The sequence below is a fragment of the Megascapheus bottae genome, chromosome 6, assembly GCF_031878675.1.
Source record: "Megascapheus bottae isolate mThoBot1 chromosome 6, mThoBot2.hap1, whole genome shotgun sequence".
In the NCBI taxonomy this organism is placed as follows: Eukaryota; Metazoa; Chordata; class Mammalia; order Rodentia; family Geomyidae; genus Megascapheus; species Megascapheus bottae.
This window is the reverse complement of record NC_143514.1, coordinates 54,374,398-54,398,020: the sequence shown is the minus strand read 5'-3', so window position 1 is coordinate 54,398,020 and position 23,623 is coordinate 54,374,398. Positions and strand designations below refer to the sequence as shown.

The window sequence follows — 23,623 nt, the reverse complement described above, 5'->3', positions numbered from 1 at the left end:
AATACGAAATAAGCATAAGTGCCTGGCATAGTATGAGTACTTGAGAAATGTTAGCTATAATTATTAATCCTAATAATGACAAATTATAAAGTGCTATGCCAGAACTACTGACAACAAGTCACGAGATCTTACTCAAGCTAAGGCATTATCGACCAACTAACAGCTGTACCTAGCAGGCTGACTCACATTCACTCACAGCCGTCTTTACCCGTGAGCCAGGGCTTCGTCTGTACCCAGGACAAGCTGCTCCCGTCTTCACAGATGTATGTACACATATGGAGCTGGGATTGTGGCCCACAAATTCTACCAGGGCCTAAACCTCTTCCCAAAGACATACAAGCTCTCAAATTCATACACTCTTCTGGAAATGCAAGTGCTGCCTTTACTAGTAGGTTGGGTTAAGACAATGTTTACAACAGACTGCATTTATTTAGCAAGCAGAAATGTTTTCTTAATGAGGTCCTTCAAAAATAGAAGTAGAAATGGAAACTGTTTCCGAGAACTTGCTGCCTACTTATTTCTTCAATGGTAGACATTATCTGGCATCTGTGTCATAACATCATTCATGTGCAGAGATAACTCCATAAGAAGACGAGTTGTTTTGATTCCTATTAGTTGTTGTACATGGGAGAAGAAAATTACTAATTTTGTGCAGGTTTCACATAGCTTACAGCCTGTATGCTTAAAGAGCAAAGGAGGGACAAGGACTAACTTACTACTTGAAATGTTGAATCATCTCATTTTAGGCACAATAATCTTATGTGTTGCCGGGCACGGTAGCTCACGCCTGTAATTCTAGCTTCTCAGATGGCTGAGATCTGTGGATCTCGGTCCAAAGCCAACCCGGGCACTAAAGTCAGTAAGACTCTTATTTCCAATTGACTACTAGAAAACAGGAAATGGTGCTGTGGCTCAAGGGGTAGGGCAGTAGTCTTGAGCTGAAGAGCTCAGGGACAATGCCCAGGCCTAGGGTTCAAGCCCAACAACACACACACACACACACACACACACACACACACACACACACACACACACACACACACACACACACACTCCTCATGTGTCTGCAATAGTCAGCTTCAGTTGATACCTGAGGCTGAAAGAACTGCTAACGATCTCTACTGGAGGCAGGTCGGTGCTCCTGATCACTATGAACTGTAACATCCCAATCAGCACCCAGATACCTTTTCTGGAGATTCACATAATATATTTTCTGGCTTTAGGTCACGGTGAGCAATGCCTGAAATAGTTAACACATGCACATAATTATAAAACATTCCACACACAATTAATTCTTTCCAAATGCTGCTGTTCGCAGATTAATTCCCAATTATGGTACATTAAAAAATCAACGAGCTGCAGGAGGCAGAAGTAACCAGAGACAGAAACCAAAAGCACAGTTGATTCTGCAAGTTCTTTTGAAGCACAGGCTTTAGAAGTCTGGAAGGGATAAGAGAGGCTAAATGAATCCCAGCCAGCCTACTTTCAGCACTGCAGAGACAATCAAGAATTCTTATTGTGCTGCCTGACACAGAGCAGAGCAGAGCACTCTGCAAACACCAATGCCTGGGACAGCAATGCAGAAATAATTAGTGCCTTGTTTAAGAGCATCTCAAGGGGCTTAGACTCTCTACCTCATTTCTTCTTGTATAGCTGATCCAGAAAAACAAACCCCAAAACAAAACAAAGATTTCTCTGTTGTGACTGAATATTGAGAGGCCCAAATACTAGTTAGCAAATCTCACAAGGCCTGTCAGATTCCATAGCAGGACAAGGACGGTTTTGGCCTGAGGATACTGTCCTTCAGAGAAGCTGCCCCATCATTTTGGCTGGACCGTCTATGAAGGACTGCAAACGGCAGCTGACCATAAAAGCTGCTAACCAGGCAAAAAGGCACCTAAGGGGAAGGTCATCTTCTAATCACAGAAAAAAAGGACTGATAAATAGGGTCATAGTATTCTGACAGAAAACAAGAAATCTCTTTCCTTCTTCCTTCCACAGTATAGACACAGAAGGCCTGGAAAGTTGAGCAAAAGTCAAAGGCCTGCTTCTAAGGCCTGGAAGGGAACAGAAGATTTTAGGGTGAGAGACAGCAGACTCTGCTTTCCTCAAAGTCCCTGGACATCAACTCCTTAGGTAACTTCCACTTCTCTACTAGAAGGCAAAGGCCCATGCCACCTGAGGCACTTAACTAGAGAAGAAAAAGCCAAGCTCCAGCACACTAAGTAACATCATCAGTCACCTAATTGAATGAGAACCCACAGCAACTCAACTTGGCCTGTACAAATTGAGTCGGGGTACTGCTCGCCGCACTAAAAGTGAAGGATATTTTCCATTACAGCAAGTGCTCCCACAGAAGGATCATGAGCCGCACACGGAGCCTTACTCTCCAAATAGGTGCCCATGGCCCACTCGTCCCCTCAGCCCGAGAACTCCAGGAGCCAGCCTGTAATAATGGGCCTGCCTGCGTGAGCGCCCCAGCCATCCGGCAGCTCTGGTTCATTTCCCAGAGGTTAAGCGGCAGTGTGTCCAGTATTTAAAAGTAAGGAACTTGTTTCAGGGCTGACCCATTCTTACCAATTCATCTTCCCAGCATGAAGTTATTTAGAAAACAGCCAAGTTCAGCTGGAAATCGTTTTTCATGCCCTCCAACTTCCACTCACATGGGCAACTGGCCAGCTAGACATTAACAAGCACTTCGGAGCTCTAAGATACCACGGGCCTCTGTTCCCTTTGGTGCATTCTTGTAAATAAATAAATAAATAAATACCGCCCCCCCCCCTCCTTACCCCTTCTCCAAGGTATGGCTCCTGTAAAAAGCATGACCCAGTTTTGCAATCTACAGAGGCAGCTTGGGGAGCAGTTGTAAATCTTTGTCAGGCAGGTGTTACCTACATGCATCCCAGCTTTCAGAAACACAACTGCTGCGATTCATCATGCTGTGGAAGGTACAGATACCCTCTTCTAGGAATTTTCAACCTTAACATGGCCATAGTCAGTTTCTGGATCTCTGTCAGCGATTGGAGGAAATCAGATTCCTCGAACCTGAGCCTCCAGCACACTTGCCATGCCACACCAGGTGGCACTCTACTATTGGCACAAAGTGAGATGCATGCATAAGTCTATCTACAGTTGGTCTTGAGCTCTTTAAACCGGTGCAGCCGGCCACAGTTCATTGTGAAAGGAGTATTCCCCACTTACTGCATCCCCGTCCCCAGATAGAATGCTTTAGCTTACAGGGAATAAAATTAGAAATACAAATATTTTCTGCTTGGCAGTGGGTGAGGGTAGAAGAAATAATGATTAAGAAAAACTACAATGTGCCAGGAACTATGTTCAACCAAGCTCCTCCTCGCAACCTCCTCCAACACACACACGTATCACCACACATAACAGAAGATGCACACATCTAGATAAATGAATACACAAAGGTATCAGGCTTAGCAGAGTGTTTAGTGAGTGCTATGTAGGTGCTATGCTATGGGACTTGTGTTATTGCTGAAAGAACACATAACAAAGCAATATGAAGCCAGAACTTATTTTCCCTCCATGACACTGCTGTTTGACAATGTTTTAAAAATGTATGTACAGTCCAACAGTTACAAAAATGTAAAAATGGTGATTTTTTTACAAATTAATTTTCAAAAGATTTAATTCTGGGAAAGGTACTATAAGCTGAAGTGTAATTCAAACAAAAGCAATCTTCTAGGTACTATGGTGATGTTCAAAGATACCTTTGATTTATATACAAATAAAAATGCATTTTAAAGCCGGGTGAGGTTGCCCATGTCTATAATCTCAGTACTATGGAGGCTGAGAGACTGAGGCAGGAGGATCCAAAATCCATCTGAGGCCCATGGAACACAGAGGCTTATGCCTATAACTGTAGTTACTTGATCAGGAAGATCAAGAGAGACAGTCTGGGCCAAAGGAGTACGTCTGACTCCAACTCAACCAATAAAAAGCCAGATTTACAGGTGTCATCCTAGCTACTCAAGATGCTAAGATGTGAGAATTGAAGTTGAAGCCAGCCTCGGAAGAAAAATCACCATGAGACTCTTATTTCCAATTAACCACTCAAAAACTGGAAGTAGCACTGTGGTTCAAGTGATAGAGCTCTAGCCTTGAAAACAAAGTGGCTTAAGGCCAACGCCTAGGCCCTGAGACCAAGACCCACACTGACAAAAAAAAAAAAAAGAAAGAAAAAAAGGAAAAAAAATAGCCAAAGCTGGGTACAGTTCTGTATACCTGATTAATAATAATGATGATAATGATAACAAAAATACCATTTTTTCATTTACTATAAACAAGATCCATTAAAAAAACTATACATATCCAATCATGCCAATTTTGAAGAGATATAGGTAATGTTCCTCAAAGACTAAAATGAATGACATTAAAATATTTAAATTAGAACGATCATGTCATGCATAAATTTCATGTTCTTCAACAGGAAAAGAACTACTCAGAACTGCAGTATACACATGCACACGTGACTTGTTCAATTTGAAATTCATTTATTTCCTTCATCCTTCTCCTCTTTCCCTAGCTACAACCTAAATCACAGTTCTGCCATCTTCCCACCATCTACAATGGAAGCCAAGGAGTCACGCTGGACTGCCTTCTCTTCCTGTGTAGGTAGCTGCTTGATAGTTGCACCAACTCCAGGGTAAGCCCCCCTGCCAAGCCTGTCCCCTCTCCCTTTGCATTCAGGGGCTGTCCAGCCCAACCTGCCTACCCAAGGTGGGGGCTTGGGTCACCTTTAGTATGTAGGAAGTCAAGAGCGGCAGCAACATCCCGAACCACTCGGCTTGCTTCTAGCTCATTGAAGTGCTTCCGCTTCTGGATGTGAGCTAGGATGGAGCCTGAGGAGCAGAGAGAATGTGGAAGAATAAATCTGGAAGGTCTAGTAAGCAGAGGTGAAGTTTTTACAAGGTTGGGATGGGATTATAAGCTTATTGAATGCTAAATGTACAGCACAAAGTATGGTGCCTTTTACAGGGGAGGGACTAAAATGTATCTGCTGAACAAAACTAGTCTTCAACATTCTGTGCCTGTCTATGAAGAACTGAGAAGTGGTAGGAAACAAGTTTATTTGGAATAATAATAATAATAATAATAATAATAATAATAATAATAATGCCAAGTGGTGCTTATATGGCTTCTGATATCAAAAACTAGAAAAATGTACTCCTTACCTGAGTTATGTAATTATAATCACTCTGTACATCATCTTTGTAACAATAAAATTTTTTAAAAAAGAACTAGAGGGGCTGGGAGTTAGGCCTAGTGGTAGAGTGCTTGACTAGCATGCACAAAGACCGGGGTTCAATTCCTCGGCACGACATACATACAAAAAGCCAGAAATGGTGCTGTGGCTCAAGTGGTAGAGCGCTAGCCTTGAGAAAGCACAAGAATAGCACTCAGGCCCTGAGTTCAAGCCCTGCGACTGGCAAAAGTAAAATAAAAACGAACTAGAAGTGAATGCACCCAGGTTTGAAGGGCCTCAGGAGTATTTCTTCCATAGCCTTTGAGGTCAGGCCCAGGTAAGACTCTACACTTTATAATGGGAGATATGTAAAGGTATGGAAACCAGGGAAAAACTGTTTTTCTTCCTATGTTATTATCATTATTTTGCTAGCAAGGGATAACATTTATTGAGCAAGTTCTATGTGCCAGGTACTACACAATGCTCTTTAAATAAATTCTCACTGTAATTATAAAAAATGAGCAAGATATCTACTGCTATTTGAAAGGTAGGCCAAAAATGGTTAAGCAACTAGTCTAACATCACATACCTGGAAGTGACAGAGCCAGGACTTAGGGGCCAGTAAATAGACTTCCAATAGTAGGAATGTGTTCTAACCACTGAATGGACTGCCTGAGCCAGCATGCTGTTAACCCTCTGGGTCTGGTGGTAGCTCACTTAGAACTATACTCTTAAGTGATATGGCCAAGGGATGGATGCTGCATCAAGCATTCTAAATATGTAATTCACAACATGATGGGGCGTTGTGTGGCACGGGGTGGGGTGGGGCAGACCACAGGCATGATCATATAGCTTGGCTTCACATGTACCATACTCATTACTGAAACCCCATAGTGCTGGACTGCAGGTGTCCTTTCTGTGTCTAGGCTTACTGCTTATTATTTGTCCTAGTGGGGTGTTTTGTTTTGATTTTGGACAGGAAGGGATGAAGAGAGAAGGGGGAAAGATGTCAAAGGTCATCTAACCTGTCAATTAAACAGTCAGGCTAGCCTATCATGCATGCTAGGGAACATGATGAGAAAAGCAGCTCCTGGCTAGGCTCGAGCTTGTTTTGCTGTAGTGAGCCTCTTGTTTCTAAACTTGTTACAAGTGTAGGCAGAGAGTAATATTCTACACGCTTCTAAGGCATCACCGGCTTGCCTAATTCTTTTAATGATATAAACGACTAACATTTCTTGAACCCTTAGAGCCAACCAGGTGCAGTGCCCTGCACTTCACATGGACTACCTCCTTGCAGTGCCCTGCACTTCACACGGACTACCTCCTACAGTCTTCACGGCAACCCCATGGGGCAAGCGTTACCAACAGACAACACAGCTGTCTGGGAAAGGTTAAGGGACTTGCTCACTGGTCAAGGTCACATGGTGGTGAGTGATAGGGCTAGATATGCTTAGCTTTGTTGGTTTCTAAAGTGTCTCCCTCACCACCAGGCTCCTCTGGATAGTCCTCCACTGAGCTCCACACATCCTCTAACCTTCACTTTGCAAATGTTTCCTATGGTTGGGTGGGGAATGGGAAGGAAAGTGTTTCTCTAACTCCTTCAGAAAAGCAACTTCAATTCGCACATGTGGGAGGTGACAGCAGCGTGGCAGTGGGCAAGAGTGGCATCTATCAGCCTGATGGGTGGCATGTTCCTGGCCTCCCCTCTATTCTAGGTTTGTGTCTCAAACAATGGGACTCTCCTCTCCTCTGTTCAGCCTATACAGACTTCACCATGTAAGCCGAGCTTCCACCCCATAATTAATTTAGTTAAGTAGTGAACGTGTCAAAACAGGGGATGGATAAATTGATCACTAGATGTATCTATATATATGACTTCTATTATAATGAAAAGGCATTTACAGAAAGCCCACACAGGTGACATTCTAAGCTCTGCAAAATGCTAATTATCATCCTTCCCTCCGGCTTCTCCCAAATCAAGGGCAGTTTTTAAGTCCTTCATCCTTTGTATTAGCTAGAAGTCTCTGGGATTCATGATGGATGATCACCACTCCGGGTCTTAATCCAAAGTCCAAACACATACTCAACAAGAAGTACCTCCTTGTAATTTCTCAAAGACCAAGTAAAACCTGGTGTCATCTTCAAAGAACTCAATCAGCTCCAAAATGTTCCTTAAATAGGGAAAAATAGGAGGAGAGGGAACAGGAAGGGGATGGTATTATATATTAAAGTCCACTTACAAATACACAATGAAAACAAAATAAAACAAAACAACGCCCTGTAGCAGAACAGGAATCAACTTGAAATCAGAATGCTTATTAGGGACCCATGTTTGAGAAGCAGCCAATGGTGTTAGCAAGATTCAGGTCACCTTATCTTTCCATAATGTTCAGTCTCTGGTGTTTTCACCAAGTCTGCGCTGTCAAACCCCAACCCTAAAACCCACTAGGTAGAGTTATAAAAAAGTCCCGGTCACATTAAACTGAATAAAATCTGCAGCCGACTGGAAGCAATTGCGCCTAATAACACTGAATAGTAGGTGTGTGTCCTGGAGGCAAGCAGCAAATAATTACTTGCCCTCCCTCCTGCCCATAAATCACAGGGCAGTATTTACATTGCCTGGAGAAAATGGAAACATCTGTCAAATAGACTTGGGGCCTAATGTGGGCACCGCTAGACCCTAACTGCTAAGCGCTGTTTAATGAAACGGGCGCGCTCCTGGCCACCATAGCACTTGTGGCCTTCCCCGGTGAGCACTCGCTGTCTGCCCAAGTACTGCAGTACTGCGGAGCTCGGCCAACAAGGTCGTCTTGTAGCTCAGTAGGGAAGCTACCGGCCTGGACATAGGAGGCGTTGGGGCTTTTTTTTTTCTTTGAAAGAATGAAATAAACCAAGTAGAATCTCTAATGCTGAACTAAGAAGCTGCAGGGCTGAAAATAAAAATCGGCACCTCATAAAAAAATGCTGACCACTTGGGGAGACACCAAGCTTTTTATTAGTGTGAAGGCGTCCAAGTAAGATAGCCAAAATGGCCTAATTTGGAAGAAGATTGTAGAAGCAGTGCCTGGAGTTAAATCAACAGCGGCCCCCATCCTCCAGGCTTAATGACAGAGCCATCAATACCAGGCCCCTGGCTCCCTGCTGACCCTGCCATGGAGGAAGGGTGTGCGAAGCAAGGCTTGGAGGTGACCCTGATTTAAAGCCACATGGGGAGGGCTCCTCATTTGGAACAGCCTAATGCAGGGCTAGAGGTTACTGTGGCCTGGATATCACACAAGGAATACTAGCCCTGGCTTTAGGGTAGCATAGCAGTATCTGCATATAGAGGCCCTGATTTCAGGTAGCAGTATCCATGCATATATAGGACTCCTTTTCAGGCTCATCTTGGTATTAAAGCAGCCCTAGCCATGTATCGGTGACTCATGCTGGTACTACTAGCTACTCAATGGCTGAAATCTGAGGATCATGGTTCAAAGCCAGCCTGGGCAGAAATATCCCCGCGACACTCTTATCTCCAATAAACCACTCAAAACCCAGAAGTGGCGCTGTGTTTCAAATGGTAGAGTGCCAGCCTTGAATGCAAAGAGGCTCCGGGACAGCACCCAGTCTCTGAGTTCAAGGTCCCCAACTAACAACAAAAAAGATGCCCCAAAGATTTCTATCAGGGAACACTGAGCGGGCCCTGCTTCCACAGGCACTGGGAGGAAATGAAACATTTTTAACTCAGCCACTGACTGCTAGTGCTCACCCTTCTACTTTGCTGAATGGCTAGTCACAGTGTTTCAGCCTAAAGAGAAAATGGCTTCTTGGGACTACTGCTGTTTAACCTCCTTCCCTCCCTCCTGCCTTTCTCTCCCACTGGAAGACTGAATTAGGAGGATGGGGTGCCAGTGAAGCAAGGGATGGTCAAGGGATGGTAACCTTCTCTTTGGCCAAACTTCCCCCCGAGAAGCAGCATGCACCACGCAGGGCACTCACTTGTTTCCTTGACACTGGTAGAGCGTCTCCACCTCTCGGAATACTCGACTCCTACTGTGGCCTGCTTGTTTTTCAATGATCTGTGGGAAGAATAAGATTTGAACACCACCTGACCTCACAGTAGACCTCTGACAGGAGCCCCTAGGAGAAGGCAAAGGCAATGCAGTCCCAATCCCAGTTTTCAGCAGGAGTCAGAAGCGGGTCTTGATGACCCAGGCATTAGCTCTGTCAGGGAAGCTGCCAGCTGCAGCCATCCATGACACCAAGGAAGTCTATGGGGCTGCTGCCTCGACGGTGCATGGCAAACAAAGGCAGCCAGAAGACAGAGAACAATTCTACTCAGCTCCTAGAACCAAGGGGCAGCTCTATCTGCCTTATGAGAACAAGTGAGAGTCTCAATGGAAGGACCTTCTAGAGCTGGTTTCATCTCTCCCGTGGGCTACTCCCTCCATACTTTTACCTGGAAATGTTTGTACATGCCATATGTAGGATGCATGAGTCCACAGAGGAGTTCGTGGTTTCTGTAGGGATTTGCTGATTCAGAAAAGTTCTCTGGAGCCATCCAGAATTCCAGACCTTTATAAACAGAGCCTACAGGCAAGTCTTCTTAGGGCTGGCCCTGCCTCACAGTGCTAATGGGATCATGCAGTTCCTTCCTCCAATACTGCACAGGACACTTCAAAACCTCCAATATGCTATAGCACAAACATCCACAGCCAACTATAACTTCCCAACTAAGCCCACATCTGTTAGTACAACCCAAAGGGCTCATTTTTTGAGCTGTCTGCCAGGTACAGTTCTGGGGGAACAGAAGCAATTTGATGCCTGTTTATTCAGTCTCATTCATCAAGTAGTTTAGGTCAAAGTCCGGGAGAACTTTCCAGCAGATAGGCTTCCTAATAATAGGTATGTGAAAGCAGAGGTGATAACTAGTGGGCTTTAGCCAGACACCAAATGGGGGAACAGACCTGGGTAAGTTCTGGGGAGGCTCAGAGGAAATTCAGATAGGATTATCTAGCCGTTCCTTCCTGGTCCTGGGTTCATCATTTGGATGGATGAAGGGAATCAGTGATAAACCAGGTCTGGAGAAGCCAGGCTGAGAGCAGTAGTCCATCTTGGGGAGCTTTCGGAAAGTAAGGCTGACAGGAAACATGGCAGAATTGCTGACAGCAAAGATCCGGCACACCAAGGCTGGTGTTTGCCCAAACCCACCAGTGGGACATGCAGCAAAAGGCCTCATTTTCCACTTGTGACTCAATTTGGAAGAAATAGATCTGTCATCCATAATGGATCAAAGCTTTGAAAATCATCTTTTAGTTGTGGTTTTTACCACATACACTTATGTATACTTTTAAAAAATTACTGGAGGAAATGGGAGAGAAAAAGGGAACAGCTGAAAGTAAGTAATGTACATACCACCCAATGAGGAAGAAATAATGTTATCATTAATGTTCGAAGAATTAAACTTTTTTCCTATGTAAAATTTGAGGTCTTTGTATTTTTTTTGTTGGCCATAAGTTTTGTAAATCAGAATGACCCTTATAAGAGTGAATGTAAAAATGATTATGTAGGTAATTACTCAATTCCAGTAAAGAAAAAATTACTTGTAACCCAGTGCCAGTGGCTCACGTCTATAATTCTAGCTGCTAAGGAAACTGGGACTTGATCTGGAGGGTCAGGGTTCAAAATCAGCTTTTAGAGAAAAGCATGGGAGACTTTATCTATAATCAACTAGCAAAATGCTAGTCTGAAAAGCATAGTTTAAATGGTAGAGCACCAGTTGTGAGCAAGAAAGCTGAGTAAGAACCTAAGGCCCTAGTACCAGCACCAAAAAGCAAAACAAAAAAAATCCCCCAAACCCAAGCTTAAACTGCCCCATTCTATTTGGTAAGGCATTCTCTAACTTAATGGTTCTCAAGCATTGGTAGGCCTCAGATTCTCTTGGTAAGCTCAGTGAAAGCATAGACCCAAGCTCTCTCCCATACAAACAATTTGGCTCTCTGTATATCTTGTCAATTGGTTGGGTGATCACCCCCACATCCCCAATACTGCAGTTAATCTTTCTCCACCAGAGTTCTCAAACTGTAGAAAGGATCAGAATCACCTGGGTGTTTTTGGACATCCATACTACCAGGCCACCTCCAGTTTCTGGGCCAGTAGGTTTGGGGTAGGGCCAGATTATGTATCTTCCTCACAGGTTCCCAGATGGCACTGGGGCTGCAGGGGACTTCACTATGAGACCCACAGCTCTCCTTCCATCCCTCCTGCCACATGGGGTAGCCAGATAAAACAGAGTGGTGAAGTGAGCCGTTCCAAGGCCATGCAGCGCTGAGAGTGTAAGTCACACCTCCTGTCCCTGCTGCTGAGTGCCTGCTCACTTGTGGTTTTAGTTCTCATGTACATCACTTTGTGAAGTGTTACAACCGCTGCCAGTTCATTTTTATTTTCAACTGTATAACCACCTCATGAGACAGGAAGGGCAGGAATCACCCCCCATATTCAGAAAACAAGGCTTAAGGAGGTTCAATGATTTGGTTAAAGTCAACTAGTAATGATTTGTTGAAATGGAGATGGCAAAAGGGCTTCTAGTTCCAAACCTGGCTTTCTACTTCTTGTTCATTTCTTACTCTTTATCAGAGTAATAAGAAATAGCCTGCTATGTTCCAGGTGTGATTGCAAGCTATATAGATCTATATAGATCTCTATGTCTATATAGATCTATATCTCTATCTACATATTTGTCACATTTCTATACAGTTTCTATTACTATACCCATTTTACAGATGAGGAAAACAAGGATAAATAAGTCAAACAACACGTTTAAGCTTACACAGTAATTAAGTAGAAAAAGGAATCCTTGAATCCATTGAATATACATGGCTTTGAAGCCTTTCCCCTGTTCTTACTGAGCCACCTTATTGCAGAATGTACCATTTCTTTGGCTTTGGACAAGCTAGGAATGACTAGCTGCAAAGTAAACTTAGGCTCTGGACACTCACTTTGACGGCATATTCTTTGCCACTCTGCAGGCTCACAGCACCTTGAACTTTAGCATAGGCTCCCTCTCCCAGCAATTCAGAGGTCAGCTTATACATATCTAGAGGAGAAACAGGTGAGAAGAAAACAAGGTAAGTTGCCAGGTGCCAGTGACTCATGCCTATAATCCTAGTTACTCAGAAGGCTGAGATCTAAGGATGATGGTTCAAAGCCATCCAAGGCAGGAAACTCCCAAAGACTCTTATCTCCAATAAACTACTCAAAAAAGCTAGAAGTGGCACTGTGGCTCAAGTGTCAAGTGTTAATGAGCAAAAAGAAGGTTAGGGGCAGCCAGGCCCAGAGTTCAAGCCCCAGGCAAAAAAAAAAAAAAAAAAAAAAAAAAAGAAAAAGAAAAAGAAAAGAAAATAGGGCGAGCAACCTCATTTTGAGCTAAGATGGGGAAAGAGCTCTGTTGCTTGGCTTTCTTGGTTTCACCAGCCAGGCAGAACAGGCCATGATGACTCTGTAGCCCCAGTGATGAGATGTGCCACTTTCCCTGCCAGTGCACGACTTGGTCTTTCAAAGAGATCACACAATATGCATTCTGCTCCTCATTTGAGATGATGTCTGAGACAGGGTTTCACTTTAGTACCTATTTTCTGAGCACCTATTCTGTGCTGGATAGCATGACAGGGACAGAGTGAGGAATGTGATGATGTCCCCCCTCCCAGGGTTACACTCTAGTGGGAAGACAGACATATACAAAGGGCCCCAGAATAAACAGGCACTGGGGATTTACATCCTGGGAAGATAGTATAACAAAGAAAGCAAATAGAAGGGTACAATTTAAAAGAGCCTCATTCATTCATTTACTTATTGCTGAATGCTTTATGTGCCAAGCTTTGTGCTAGGAACTGGTAATATGAAGGTGAATTCCATTCTGTTCTATTCACACAACAGAGATAGAGGTTTCTGAGACGTTTCTAGAAGTTTGCCCACAGGAAATCAGAGATAAAAGTAGGTTGCAAGCAATGCCTTGAGGTTTTAGGTAAAGAAACTCAAATACTAACTAACCTTGGGCCAAAAGAATATTCAAGTGAACTGCTCAAGTTCACAAACAGCCTACACTCTCTGAGCCCTTTCAAAGAGAAGCCTCATCTTCCCCACAGTTCTTACCAAGCTGACCTCATCCTCCCTTGTTCCACTCTTTTTTTCCTCTTGAGGCAGCCTACCCTTTAAACCCACTGACTGAGCAAAAGACTTTAAACCATGACATAAGACCTCATCGCTCTTAGTCATGAGAAGTCCTTGATTGCTCCAGTTATCCCTACATAACAGGAAACTCATCTGTTCTCTGAAGGAGTGAAATGCCTGTTAGAATGGTCAGCAAACTGCTCTAAAATGCTGGGGACTTCTATCACCACCCATCGTTGCCCTCCTCCCTGCACACATATTCACAAACTCTAAAACAAAAACAAAGTTTTAGTACTTTCTTGGTCCCATCACAGTCCTGATGTGCAGCTGTCCATGTGAACAGACAGCGCACTGCTGTTTGTAAGTGTAAGTATTTGCCCCCCAGGACATGCTTTGGCATCAGCCAGTTACACATGTCAGAATGTTGTGGGGTTAGTAACCAATATTCCTGACTCATAGAGTAGTTGTTACCAGAACACTGTTCAAAATAATCAACTCTGTGTGTGTGTGTGTGTGAGTGTGTGTGTGTGTGTGTGTGTGTGTGTGTGTGTGTGTGTGTGTCTGTGTCTTTCTGCAAGCCTAGGAAGAGGGCCCAGGAAGGAAAGAAAGGAAACAGCTACTGGTGACATGTGACTCCCAGGAGCAAATATTGGCCCTTCTGGTTCTGAGCAGAAGTACCTACACTGGTTCTGTGTGGAATGATGACACGTATCATGTTCTCTAAACACCACACACACACACACACACACACACACAGAAAAGGAAGTCAAATACTGCACATGTAGCTCAATCTCTGGGAGTTCATTACTCCACTGAGAGAAGGCAGCAGTGTCCTTGGCGTTTTCGCTTCCTCTTGTGTGGTTGCTCTGACTCTCTGCATCCCTTCCAGGAACCACTGGGGAAGGACCATGTCTGAAGAGGAGCTGGGACACAGGAGAATCTCACTCAACTGCCTTTCTGCCTGCTACGGGGTTGCTTAGAACATTCAAAGGAGGTGAATGTGTTGCCTGAGAGGTTTTTCCATCCCTGCTCACTCTGTGTCACTGCTTTGTGTAAAAACTCATTTGCTTCTGTCTTCTTCTGTCACCCAGATGACCACAGCTGTGATCTAGACTGTGAACACCAGGATGCTCCCTCCTCATGGGGAGGCTCAAATCTAACACCAACCTTCAAACTTTCCCGGCAAGGAGTCAGTGGCCCGGGCTTTCCGCTTCTTCTTTCTTCTCTTGTCACTGTCCACGATAGGTAGGGGCTCACTGCTGCCCATCTCTGGGAGACAAGAGGAGATACAAGGGGAGAGCAGTGTACTGATCGAACCGTAAGTTTACCCAGAGGGAGAAAAGGGGGAGACCCAGGAGCTTTACACTGAATGGTTTTTAAATATCTGTGAGGACTATTGATTTGTTTTGACCCAGAAGGCAAAACTAAAGGCAAAACCATTATAGGAGATCATTAACTGTGGAAAGAAACTCAAACAAGCAGGCTAGATTAGCCTGCCTTTACCAAGCTCATTAGCACATGGATTTAGATCTGCCACCAGTCAAACCATATTCCCCAATCAGAACAAGGAATCCACAACAGGGCCCTAAAAGTGACATCTTTCAGCCTCAGCACCAGAAAGGCAGGACCCAGGGAGATGGGCCAGAAAGATGTGGGAATGATGACTATGGATAACATCAGAGGCCCTGGCAGAATCCCTGTGGATGAGCACGGGACTGCAACTACCTCTGGGAAAGTAAAAAGAGGGATGGGCTGATGTTGAATATAGCTCCAAATTCCTTCACTTCCAGGAGCATAGACCAGAGTGCCCATGCATCCTGACAGCATCTTCTCTTCTCCCCAGAGCCTTCCTGGGAGGGGGGGGAGTGCAAGGAGGGCCCACTCAGTAACCTTCAGTGACAGGTGTATGCCAGGCAGATGGATAGATAAGGTCACTTATTACAAAAACATCATTATTTTTCCCTGGCAGGCACCTGGCTCCCACATCTTTAAAGGAAGGATTCATGAGGCAGACACAGACCTGGGACAGACTGGGCAGGAAAGGGTCAGGACAGAAAGAAACAGCAGGCGACTAAGGCTGGGAAAAAGAAAAGGGGAAACAATAAGCCAGTGCCCAATTGCAGTTCTGTTTCTAGGACACTCTGGGAGGGGCCTTCCCCTGTTAAAGATAAATTACTTATAGAACATGTCATGCCCCTGATCCAGAGTGGAGCCTTAATACTCTTTGCCTGCAGTTAGAAATAATAAGATTTCTCCGAAGTCTCTGGGTCTAAATCCCCACCAGAGTGATTAAACCTCTACATCCTTCTAAAATAGAGGCACTTGAGTGCTGATGGGGCAGACGATGTGAAGGACTTTTACACCAATCTTCAATAAACACAGGCTCTGGGTTGCTGGGTTTTGTTTTTTGTTTTTTCCTTCTCTGAGATATTTTAAATGGAAGCTGGCTTTTTGCCTACTGAGGAGAAAGGCCAAGTCCCTTCTTGAGGGTCTGGCTGCATGTGATAGAAGGATGACTAGAGCCTGTAGCCTGTATGCTATTCCTAGGGGTGAGCACACAGCAGCCATCACAAGGAAGCACACAGAATGGCGCTTTCAACATCACAGTCCAGACAGCCCAGGGTCTGACAGCTCAGTGTAGGTGTGTGCATTCTTCCTTCGCTTTGTTCTCTGATGACAGAAAGATTTTCAATGAGAACAGATAACCAACAAGGCAAAAGGAATCCATAGAGGATCTCAAACTATTATGAATTTAAAGAATTAAATGTAAAACACCGTACTGGAATATTCCCAGTAACTAGGTGAATGAGAAGAAAAAAAAAGAGCAGAAACAGTTGGGAAATAAGACAGGGTCACTTGTCTTCGGGACCTTAAGGAGGGGTCACTGAGACAAGTGTAGCCCGGTGTCAACTCCTGTCCCATCAGCACTGCAAGCCAAGTGTGGAGTGGACAGATGAGGAGTGGAGAGATATTTGGTTCCAGCTTCCTTCACCTTCCCTGCCCACACTCCAACTGCGGACAAGTGAAACAGCCACCAGGCAGGAAGTGCAGAGCAACAGCGGGAGAGCTGGCGGCATTGTGACTCACAGGGGAGGCTCAGCCACACTTACTGCTCTAGCTGGAAAACCCTGTTAGCAGCAATTTATGCTTGCTCTTTACCACAGCAGGGCTGCCGGGCCTCCTGTGGAAGCAGCATACCTCTGGGCAGCGCCACACACTCAATATTAGATTTTATGGTTTCGCACACAAAGATAGAGTACCTGGTCTATTCTGCATGGAGCTCAGTGGGAGAAGGTACGCCAGAAAGGACAAGTGGTTAAGATTTTCCTTGCAAAGAGAACTTGCTGAGGGTGGGTTGTTTTTGAAACTAGGAAGGAAAGATGTAGGAAGACAGTGAAGAAATATGTTAACTTGTCTGTTTTCATGGAGGGAGGGAGGGGAGGGGAGGGGATGTCATAATCCCACGAAGGGGTTACGGCTTCTCCATGGAGGCAGAACACATGCTCTTTGATTTCATTAGTTACTAGTGGTGACTGAATTCAGTATGCACCAGTCACTGGACGAATACTTCCTCAGGTAGAACCATAACCAAGCTATTTTTGACCCACTTGACTTCCCTGACCTAGGGATTCTTCTTGGCCATGGAACCCAGCTTAAAAGGTCCTTACCTCTCTGCAGTTCCATAACAACTCCAGAAAACTTAGTTTGTACAAACAATTTGGAGGTAAATCCCCGTACTGCTGCTGTGTGGAACTATCTGATGCTCCATCCTCTGCTCTCCACCCTCTGGAAGGAGCTCTGCTAAACACTGCTTTTACATTGTCTTGTGAATTCCCTGTGTTCCTAAAGGCCAAGACTGTCCCTGTGCACACTGTTTCTCCTATAGGTCATGGCACAATGTCACATGCATATCCATCAGAACCGTGCCGAAATGGAAATGCCATGGGTCAACCCATATACTAAGTGATATGGCAGGGTGTGTCACAAAGGCACACTCAGATTAGTAACTAGTAACAGTACACAGATAACTAGTACACACTCTGAAAGAGATGTGAGTACACCTGGGTAGACAGCACAGTGGAAGGCTGTTATGGCCTATAAATTCCCCCAAACACTCCCTCCCCAGATGGCCCTAGAGCATCAAAGGTCCTTAACTTGTTATGTAGAAGCCTGTCTTTGTCACTGGACTGGGCAATGTGTTTGCTATTGTAGAGGAGAAAGTAAGCATTTCTCTTCCATACAGACAGATCCCAGCTGGTTTGGAGGTTCCAGCACTTCTGCTGTCTCTAGTCCTTACCCTTCTCTTGGACAGGCTCTAGCACTCACATTTGTGTGTATACTGCTGCAGGAAGACATGGGTTTGGAGAGGAAATACGCAGGTGGCATGGAAAGCATATAGGTTTGGCAACAGGAGGCCAAGGTAGAAATTCTAGTTCAGATATTTCTAGAGAGCATCAAGGCCAAGAAAATTTGCTTCTTAGGGTCTTAGCTTCTTCATCTATAAAACAAGTTTAAAAGTCTACCTACTTGTCTACTTTACAGGGTTAATGGAGGACCTAATGATATAATTAATGTGTTCTGAAAACATGTGTGCATTAGTCTGCAAGCACACACCAGCACACAACAGAGTGGAAGATCTGACAAATACACAAAATTATCAATATAACTACAAACTTTTGTTTGTGCAGGTTAAGGGCTTGAATCTGGGGACTTACTTTATTTATTGATTCACTCATTCTTTTCTTCATTTATTTTGTATCAGTCCTGGGGCTTGAACTCAGGCCTGGGTGCTGTCCTTGAGCTTTTTTTTTTTTTTGGCTTATGGTTAGTGCTCTACCACTCAAGCCACAGCTCTACTTCTGGCTTTTTAGTGGCTAAATGGAGATAACCATGGACTTTTATGCCCAAACTGGCTTCAAACCATGTCCCTCAGATTTCAGCCTCCTAAGTAGCTAGGATTGCAGGCATAAGTCACAGGTGCCCAGTGAAACAAGCTCTGTGTGTGTGTGTGTGTGTGTGTGTGTGTGTGTGTATGTGTATGTGTGTGTATATGTTTTGTCAACCCTTGGGCATGAACTCGGGGCCTGCAAGTAGCCTTGGGCTTTCTCAAGGCTAGTGCTCTATCATTGGAGCCACAGCATCATTTCTGGCTTTTTCTGTGTATGTGGAACTGAGGAATCAAACCCAGGGCTTTGGGTATGCTAGGTAGACACTCCATACTTACAGCCCTATTTGTACTTTTTTTTATATGAGTTTCTTTGCTGGTCAGGTGGCTGAAAAATGAGGATCACAGTTTGAAGCCAGCCAGGGTAGAAAAGTTCATGAGACTCTTATCTCCAATCAATCACTAAAGAGCCAGATTTAGAGCTGTGGCTCTAATGGTAGAGTGCTATCTTTGAGCACAAAAGCCCAGGGACAATGCCTAGGCCCTAAGTTTAAGCCCTAGGATCAGCACATATACACATACCCCTCCCACAGAAAGTTTCTTTGCTAGGCATGGTGGCTAACATCTGTAATCGTAGCTACTGGGAAAGTTGAAATCCAGAGGATTGCAGCTTGAGGCTATCCCAACCCTGCCTCCCAAAATGTTCAAGGATTCCATCTCAACAGAATAAACTGGGTGTGGTAGCTGTTATCCCACCTATGACAGGAAGCATGAAATTGGAAAATCACAGATGTGGCATAGGACCAGGCAAAAAGTGAGACCCTGTTTCAAAATTAACTTGCAAATGGGGATTGAGGTATGTGCCACTAGAATTTCTACCAAGCAAGAGTAAGGCCCTGAGTTTAAAGTTCATTTTGTCACCAGGCACGGTGGCTCATGCCTATAATCCTAACTACTCAGGAGGCTGAGATCTGAGGACTGAGGTTCAAGGCCAGCCTGGGCACTAAAAAGTCTGTGAGACTCTTATCTCCAATTAATAACCAGAAAACTGGAAGTTTTTACAATTGGCTCAAGGGGCAGGGTGGTAGCCTTGAGCTGATGAGCTCAGGGATAACGCCCAGGCCAAAGGGTAGGGTGATAGTCGTGAGCTGAAGAGCTCAAGGAGAGCACCCAGGTTCAGAGATCAAGTCCCACACCAACAAAAAAAAGAAACATAAGAGCTACATAGCTCTTGACTCTTACTTGAACTCTTGAAAAGTCATTTAGCTTCTTTGATAATCAATTACTTCAGATATGAAACAGGTAAGAGTAAGGCTCGTCACCTCATCACAGGATGTTGTGTTGCGAGAATCAAACAGGAAACAAGTTGGATACTGGTGGCTCATCCTATAATCCTAGCTACTTGAGAAGTGAAAATGGAGGGGTTGTGGTTCCAGGCCAGCCTAGTTGGGGTAATGTCCTTTTCAAGGAAGAGCTGGGTGCGATGGCACATGCCTATTATCCTAGTTATATATAGATGAATCCTGCCAAGGCACTTGCTAAGGTATAAAGTGAGATCCTATCTCCAAAATAATCACCAAAAACCAGCGCTTGGAGCTGGGAGGAGAGTGGCCTAGTGTCTAGCATGCACGAAGCCCTGGATTTGATCCCTTGGTACCACATAAACAGAAAAGGCCAGAAATGGTGCTATGGCTGAACTGGTAGAGCATTTGAGGAAGTTTTCTGGTTATTAATTGGAGACAAGAGTCTCACAGACTTTTTAGTGACTGGGCTGGCCTTGAACCTCGATGCTCAGGCCCCGAGTTCAAGCCCCAGAACTGGCAAAAAAAAAAAAATCAGGGCTGGATCAGAAAGAATAATATTATATCATTTGTAGGAAAATGGATGAGCCTAAAACAAATCTCAGTAAGTGAGGTAAGCCAAGCTCAGATAGACAAATGGCGCAAGTTTTCTCTCATATGCAGAGCTAGATCTAAAATACACTGGAACATGATAAATTATACAGAATTCTAGGCATTTACACACAGTGAGGATACTCTCAGAGAGAGGTACACAAAAGCTCAATGCCTATGTGCATCTGACCATATAAAATATTATTGAAATGAACTCCAGGAAATGGAAACAAGAGCTTATCTCTCTCTCTCTCTCTCCCTTTTTTGTTTTTGTTTTGAACTGTTTGTTCATTTGTATGTCTTTAGGAGTGTTAGGGGAAGCACAGAAATGGACGGATGAAGGGTAAACAAACATCAGTGGTACTTACTAGACACTATGTTGGAAATGAACTATACAATTTATGGATGGGGACGGGAGGAAAAACTGGGTGAGAGCAAGTGAAGGGGTGACACTGACCAAAAAGAAATGTACTCTTTATCTGACTTATGTAACTGTAACCTCCATGTACATCACCTTTATAACAGTTAAAAAATTAAAATCAGGGTTGGAGAGGTGGGCCAGAGGTGAGAGCAAGCATAAAGACCTGAGTTCAACTCCCCAGTACTGCCAAAAAGAAAAAGAAAAAGAAAAAACTAGCTATGAAAGCTGTATTAACTCACTCATTTAACAAGTACCTCAATCTATTGGGTACCTACTCCAGTGAGAAGCTTCCAGCTAAGCTGGCACCTGGATGCTGAGTGGAACTTCCAGGATGGAGCTAGGGAGTGTCCTAGACTGAGGCTCACAGGAGAGGTGGCCTGGCTGCTTAGAGCCACTGCCTGCCACTCAGGTTGGCTGGAGCAGGACGTATGTGGGGGAAGCAAAGACAGATTGAAAGCTATCTCAAATTTATCAATAATAATATTTCCATTCCAAGGCATCTGGTTATCTTATTTTCTGTTAAAAATAGGAACACATGTTCATTTCTTTGTGAAATGTATTAGCTAACAAGTACTGATTAGAGTGGAAAAGTGGCAGGTGTTAAGGATACAGATCCAAGCGCTAGCCTGCCACCTGCACAGGAAGCAGCCCAGAGAATTCACAAAGCCATGGGAGGAGCTAAGGAGCTCTGGAAGAATGGGGGGCGGGGGCAGACACAGGTACTGACCACTTCTCTCCCTAAGCAGGTAACCTCACTTCTCTATAAAACAGGATGAGACAGCCATGCTCTCTCCCAACCCACTAGATGTGCACTCCATACCTGATACTCTGGCTATCACGTGTGATGTGTGACAGAAGAAGTTAATCTGGCTAACTCAGATGTGAAAACAGCTTCCCCTCTCTACCACCAACTCTGGATCTCTTTCAAGGCCACAACTGGTCTGCATTAAAAACTTCCTGACTTCACTAGGGCTTTCTAGAGAAGAAAAAGTAGTGAGAACAACAGGCTGAAAGCATTTCCACTGTTGCCTCCTCAGGCATCTACCATCTCTAAGAGTCCCAAACAAATGGAGGACTGACACAGTGAGAGCAGATGAAGGAACTGGGAACTGGCCAGCAACAGACCACATACCTAGCAGGTCCCATCACATCTGAAGGATGAAATCACAGAGGCAGATGGGGAGATAGTGGAGAAATCAAAGGCTAAGACCCTCCATGGAGGAGGGGACACTGTCTAATTCCACTGCACTCTATGGCCTAGTATGGGGCCAGGCACAGTGAGGTGTCAACCCAGGTATTTGATTGTATGCTTTTACATGATCATGAGGAATGCCATCAGAAAAGGGAAGAATTTGGGAAGAAGAGCTACTCTGGAGATGGGGAGTAGAGGAAGAAAGCTGAGCAATGCCACTGGGCCATTTCAGGTGAAGAAAGGTATCACACAACAGCCAAAGACTGAAAAAACTCCAAGGTCGATCTAAAAATCATCTCATCCAACCCCTAGGTGGCCCAAATCTATACATTTGGCATGATTTATAACCTGCCAGACATGACAAAACCTCAAGCTAGAGTAGAACATGACATATAAGCAAAAAAAAAAAAAAAGAAAAGAAAAAGAAAAGAAAAGAAAAAAGAAAAGAAGACATCCCAAATTTCTCATGATGGTTCTTTGGGGGAAATGAGATTGTATGAGCACAAGAATTTTACTTTTTTTTTTTTTCCCCAGTTGTGTGGGGCTTGACTTCAAGACCTGGACTCTGTCCCTTTTGTACTCAAGGCTAGCACTCTAACACTTTGAGCCACGGCTCCGCTTTTGGTTTTCTGGTGGTTGATTAGAGGTAAGAGTCACAGGGTCTTGCCTGGGCTGACTTTGAACTGGGATCCTCAGAGCTCAGCCTCCTTAGTAGCTAGGTTTACAGGCATGAGCCACTGGCACCTGGGAGAATCTCACTTTTTTTATACTTCTGTTGTATTTGATTTTGTTTTGTTATACTGTATAGGGTAGTTAAAAGTAAATAACTATGTCTTGCTACATGGTTTTCCTTATGAGACTCTTGCATTTTATCCTGAAGAAAATATGTTCTGCTTACTACTACCTGTTTTAGGCAGTTACTGAGACATCTGAGCCAGGCCATTTTGCTAAGCCCAGCTGCCCAACCAAATGATGAAAACCATCAACTGCGTAGATGATCACAGGCCCACTCTTTCTTCTGGAAATATCAGATCATTTGAATTTGAAGTAATGTAAGCGACCTGGGGACATGATACACTCAGTCTTACCGGTAAGTTATTTCCAGCTTCTGGGTAGTGATTCTCTATGAACTTCAAATCCAAACATTGGTGTCTTCCAGCCACCTGGAGTGTTTCACTGGCCTCTGCTGAGCTGATGCCTTTCAGTTCTCCATCTGCCTCAGCCTCACCTTATCTGGCATAGATATCTTCAAGAAGCAGAAGTAGAAAAATTATCAAAACTTTGACTTCTCTAAGAGGGTCAGAGAAAATAGCAATCAACCCTTGTGTCTCCAGTACTGAGTTACATCCGGAGGTAGATTTGCACGCAACAGCCACAGATGTACCTACATTTCAAAATCACACAGAAGATTTAGCAAGAGTCAGCACAAAAAATTTCCAGATTGGGGCCAGGAGTTTGGCCCAGTGGTAGAGTGCTTGCCTAGTATGCATGAAGATCAGGGTTTGATTCCTTGGTACCACATACGTACAAAGGCCAGAAATGGTGCTGTGGCTCAAGTGTTAAGAGTGCTGGCCTTGAGGAAAGCCCAAGGACAATGCTCAGACTCAAGCTCCAGGACTGGCAAAAAAAATTCAGATTGTTTTCACTGTGGGATTTCAGACCCCAAAAGATCTGGCTATGCTACAATGACAGATATAAACCCCTCTGTCCACTCTGACGTGTCTCATGAAGGAGGTAAAAGCTGACACCTCTCTCCTGACCATTCTTGAGAGGAATGAGCTTTGGCTCTCTCCCCTAGTGGCCAGGTGCAAGCTTTACAAGAAAGAACAAACAGTACCAGAAAGAAAAGTAGATCCTAAGAGCAGTAGGTGGCACA

General features: G+C 44.3%; 1 protein-coding gene across 3 annotated transcripts in view; it reads right to left on the bottom strand.

Moving 5' to 3' along the window:
* The window catches only part of Mknk1 (MAPK interacting serine/threonine kinase 1), a 31,577-nt gene extending 8,284 nt beyond the window's left edge, over positions 1–23,293 (bottom strand). For 2 of the 3 annotated variants that reach the window (XM_090334920.1, XM_090334921.1), the window contains exons 1-7: positions 22,836–23,293; positions 14,525–14,626; positions 12,187–12,284; positions 9,188–9,267; positions 7,307–7,380; positions 4,761–4,865; positions 1,185–1,240 (exon numbers count right to left, since the gene is read on the bottom strand). In XM_090334920.1, the coding sequence (XP_090191046.1) occupies positions 1,185–1,240; positions 4,761–4,865; positions 7,307–7,380; positions 9,188–9,267; positions 12,187–12,284; positions 14,525–14,624 (513 nt within the window). In that variant the 5' untranslated portion in view covers positions 14,625–14,626; positions 22,836–23,293. The remainder of the gene's footprint in view (positions 1–1,184; positions 1,241–4,760; positions 4,866–7,306; positions 7,381–9,187; positions 9,268–12,186; positions 12,285–14,524; positions 14,627–22,835) is intronic. The other variant, XM_090334922.1, reaches the window with a different exon arrangement.
* Between the last annotated feature and the right edge of the window lie 330 nt (positions 23,294–23,623).